General features: G+C 38.2%; 1 protein-coding gene across 1 annotated transcript; it reads right to left on the reverse strand.

Annotated features, from left to right (window-relative positions):
* Positions 1-236: 236 nt before the first annotated feature.
* LOC131682238 (protein adenylyltransferase Fic) lies at positions 237-3,216 on the reverse strand. The gene is made up of 3 exons (XM_058963590.1): positions 2,137-3,216; positions 1,490-2,083; positions 237-1,432 (listed from the first exon to the last, which is right to left on the reverse strand). Coding segments are annotated over exons 1-3 (1,497 nt in total). The 5' UTR covers positions 3,039-3,216; the 3' UTR covers positions 237-1,431.
* Positions 3,217-4,435: the final 1,219 nt, after the last annotated feature.

The raw sequence follows: 4,435 nt of genomic DNA on the forward strand, positions 1-4,435 counted from the left end.
AGAAGCAATTCCTTCCCTTCCCCCCAACTAAACTAAGTTGTTTCTTTCTCTTTCTTAAAAAATATTTCTGCTCCTAGAGCAGAGGTGTCTCCCTTAAAAAATTTGGAAGTTTAAGAAACTTTTAAACATCAAAAACGCAACGAGATATACTCCAATCTTCCACCGTTCTACCCAACCTGTAAGTTACGTGTAATTTGGGACATGGGAATTTCTTTCTTTACAATAATCATTAATGACATTTTTGTTCTTGCATGCAACTTGTTTTTCATAATTTATAAAACTATTTTAAAATCACAGATAGAATCCAAATCATAAATTATCAATCCTGTTATATAGCAATTAAATAAGTGGACTTACCCTGTATGCTAACCTGATAAGCAAAAAAATATAAATTAACCTAGTCGGTACAAATCTTTATTTTATAAATTCTGTGCGCATTTCTCGCATTAGTTTAGTAACAATTTACAACATATACATTATTATACAAAGTTTATTGTTTAACACAAGTAAACTCCTGGTAGACACATGCAGAGAGTTGTGATTATAAGAAATCGTTCACTAATCTGGAATTCAAACATATATATCACCGTTAAATTTTTTAAAACCAAAGATTGAAAACCCCGAAAAATAGAAAATAATAATGAAGCTGAAATGTTTCTAGAATCAAAAATTGCGGAAGATTTTTCAATAATAGGAGCGATAACTTCAGCAAGTGATGAACCTAATAAAATCCATGTCGTTGATACAAACTAGGCGTCTCCATTATCTTTTCCGCTTCGATCAAAAGCACATTATTACTAGAGCACAAAGTACTTCAGGTGAGATAAAAATAGTGGAACACTATCCTGTACAACTAAATATATCAACCGTATTGGTCATCAGAACAACTTTTAGTGAAATAGCGTTTGTGCAGAATTTCCAATCAGTTGCAGAAATATTTAGAATAAACTGATAATTGTTTATTCGATTTTTTGTAGACAATCTTTCTGGCACTTAGGAGAAATATCTAGCTAAGAGAAATGTTATTTACAACTCAATCTCGCCTCTCACTCGAACAGCATATTCAATGATCTCATATTTTATTTACAGTTACAAATCTTGCCACACATACACTTTTTATCGATAAACCTTTCATTTTTTTCTGCAAAATACACTAGTATTATATTTTTCATACATGTTAATAATCTAAACATAAACAACAATTCATAAAAGATTTTCTGCCACAAAGGACTCAAGTTAAAAGCTAAAAGTTATAACAAACAAAACCCAACACTCTCTAGCTACTACTCACCTCGACGTTCGCGGCTTTGGCATAACCTTCTGTGAAAGGAACATTCGATCTTAGACTACGACCAGCATCACCATCGGACGAGGCCTCTGATGTAGCAGCAGTATCACTAGCGCGATGATGAGCACCGATGCAAGCAAACATCTGCGAAACGAGCAGACAATAATCAATCGGAATAGTTCAAATCAATCCTAAACTCACCAAATGATTCCTATCCGTATGGTATCCCCGGCGCCACTACCTTCCGTAGTACTCGTTTCTTCGAAACCATTGATCAGAGGCACACCTTGCGCCATACTCTCCTGCGCCAGCAGCGGAATCGGATTGGACAGATCGCTGGTAGCCCAGAGATAAAGATCCAGCGTCCGTTCGGTGCAGTCCGCGATAAACCGCACGAACGGTCGAATGTCACCATCGTTAGCAATCTGTAGATGGTCATAGTACTTGTGTCGGTGTTGCTTCTGGATGATCACCGGTGGATAACCGGCACGCATCAGCAGTGTGTTCATCAGCAACCGGGACGTTCTGCCGTTTCCGTCACTGAACGGGTGAATGTGAACCAGTTTGTAGTGAGCCATAGCAGCATACTTTACCGGATGAAGCAGAAAAGATTGTTCCGAATTGAGCCAGTTTTCGAAACGGTTCATCAGAATCGACAGATCACCCGGACCAGGTGGAACGTGACCTCCGACGTAAACCTGGGTACGCCGAAATTCGCCTCCCTCGATTGGATCGACGTGGCCCAAAACTCTTCGGTGGATCTCCAATATGTCCTTCATAGTTATAAAATCGTTTCTGGCAAATACACAATCTTATTCCACGAAAGTTTTTGCAGAAAAAATACTCACTTGTTAACCAGGGTTGCATTGATGTACTTCATCGCAGCATCCAGCCCAAGAATCTCATTGTGCTCATCGATGCTCTTCCCGTCTACTGCCATTTTTGTCTCCAGAATTGACCGGGTTTGAGCCAAACTCATCGTGTTCCCTTCAATCCCCACCGAATGGTAGATATGCTGGATATAAGCTTCCTTTTCCGCTCGCTTTAGTGCGGCATTCATAGCGTGCACGGAGGAAAGTGCATCCCGCTTTTCATCTAACCGTTCGAAACGTTTCTGATCCAAATGTTCGACTATGCGAGCAGTCCTTTGGCGATTCACTAACGCCTCCGAATAGGAAGGATTTACCGTCAAAGCTTGGTAATAGTAATGATCAGCGGTTAGTACGTCCTGCTGGTTGTGTTCCAAAAACTCGCCATACTTTGTTAGCACCTCCGGATGCTTGGGCGACAATGCCAGTGCATGCTGGAATAGTCGAAGTGCCTTATCGTCCTTCCCCACCAACTTCATTTCCGTTGCCATTTTCAACGAACTAAGCGCTTCCTGTTCGTTTGTATCATGCTGCTCATTTCTGTTATACTTTCCGCCACTAGTACTATCGAATCCTCCGGGTAACTTAACCGCTGACAGGTATGGCTCCAAAACCTTAGCCTCATCGGCAATCTGAAGAAACCTACCATCTGGAAGATGATGCGGTGCGGCTCGGGCGGGCAATGACCGATAATTGGGGTTATAGTTCAATAGCGCAAACATCATTCCCGAAACCAACGACCCACTGACGAAGATGACGAAATAATGAAAGCCACTCATTCGGTTGCGCCATTTTTTTGATCCCGTTCTTTCACCACCTGATTGCGATCGTTTCCGAATTCCGATCAAGTTTGGTGATGGATCATCGAATACGCAACACATATTGATTTGTTACCAATTAACAATCTCTAACGTACATATCCGTATGAATAGTGCACTAATCTTTGGTTTATTCAAATCTGGAAGAAAGAAAAACCTACGACAAGCCAGCTGATAAAAAAATTACGCTTGACGTGGTGAAACTGGAATGTTTTGTTATGCAGTTATGCTTTTTTAGAAGCATGACGTTTCTCTTTCTTGTTTTTTCATCAGGAATGTCAAAGTAAAAAGCGCAGAGATGGATTCTGAAGATTTCTGATATTATATCGATCTGATCGTTTCGCTATTACACGGTTAGATAAAGCAAATGAAAATGAGTTTAAACCGAATCAAAATTAATTTCAAGCCATGCACTATTTTTTCAATTTGTTTATTTTATAACGCACGTCTGCGTTACCTTAAAGGTGCTAATTTCTTTGTTTTACATTTCGAATATCTTGAAACAAGGGGATTACAATTTATTTATTATTTCTCGCCTTTTTTTAAAAGAGACACTGCACGGAAACGAAAAACTACCTAAAATTGAATTCCTTTGACTCAATCTCGTGGTATCGTGAAATTAAGTTAAGTTGAATTTACCTAATTTTGAGTGTACCCCAAACAACTCAAAAGTACCTTCCTCCACGGACAGCGATGCCACATGTTTTTTTGAAATGTCTGTAGAAAAATAACTAAAATGTCTGTAAAAGTCTGTAGATGGTTGTGTAAATTGTAGTTACGCTAAACTTTTACTTTAAAAATAGATTGAAAGTAGAATTCTATTGTAAAGGAATCACTCGTATTCGAAAATAGTTATTCTAGTGCAATTTTACTAAACACTATTACCATTTTAAAAGTCTGTAGATCTCTGGCTACGTCTGTAGGAGACATCAAAAGTCTGTAAAATACAGACATGTCTGTAAATCTGGCATCGCTGTCCACGGAAGACCTCGACTGAGTCGAATCTCTCGTTTTGTTTTTGACAACACTAATAAGTGCGAAAGCGACGCACAACTCAAAAGTAAGTTAAAAGAACTTATTCTGCAGGTTGTTTTATTTAACCGTGTGAACAAGTGACTGAATCGAGTAAAATGGGTTTGAAATTTTGCTAATACTTTTTAATCTGCTATTTCAAAACGAGGCGAATTTTGTTAAAACAATGCACATTCGTTGTATTCTGATCTACATTTTTATAACATGGAATAATTTCTGGAGATTTTACTTGATTTGAACAGATTTTTGCTCAAAAAAGATTATTGGCCCCTTATTTTCCCTGTGTAGCTTTTGGCCCTTAGCAACACTTTAAATGTTTTTAGGGTGTCTCCTATTACGTATTTTATGCTATTTTATGTTTTAAAAAGTATTCTGAGCACATTTAAATCGTTCATAGCATAATTCCACGTACATTTTATTAAAGTATT

This window comes from Topomyia yanbarensis, chromosome 2, assembly GCF_030247195.1.
Source record: "Topomyia yanbarensis strain Yona2022 chromosome 2, ASM3024719v1, whole genome shotgun sequence".
NCBI classification, from domain to species: domain Eukaryota; kingdom Metazoa; phylum Arthropoda; class Insecta; order Diptera; family Culicidae; genus Topomyia; species Topomyia yanbarensis.

Excerpts from the sequence above, each read along its gene's own strand:
- LOC131682238 (XM_058963590.1), bottom strand. The coding sequence starts at position 3,038 with ATGTGTTGCGTATTCGATGATCCATCACCAAACTTGATCGGAATTCGG. Across the intron at positions 2,084-2,136 it reads AATGCAACCCTGGTTAACAA|AAACGATTTTATAACTATGA; the intron begins GTGAGTATTTTT and ends TGTATTTGCCAG.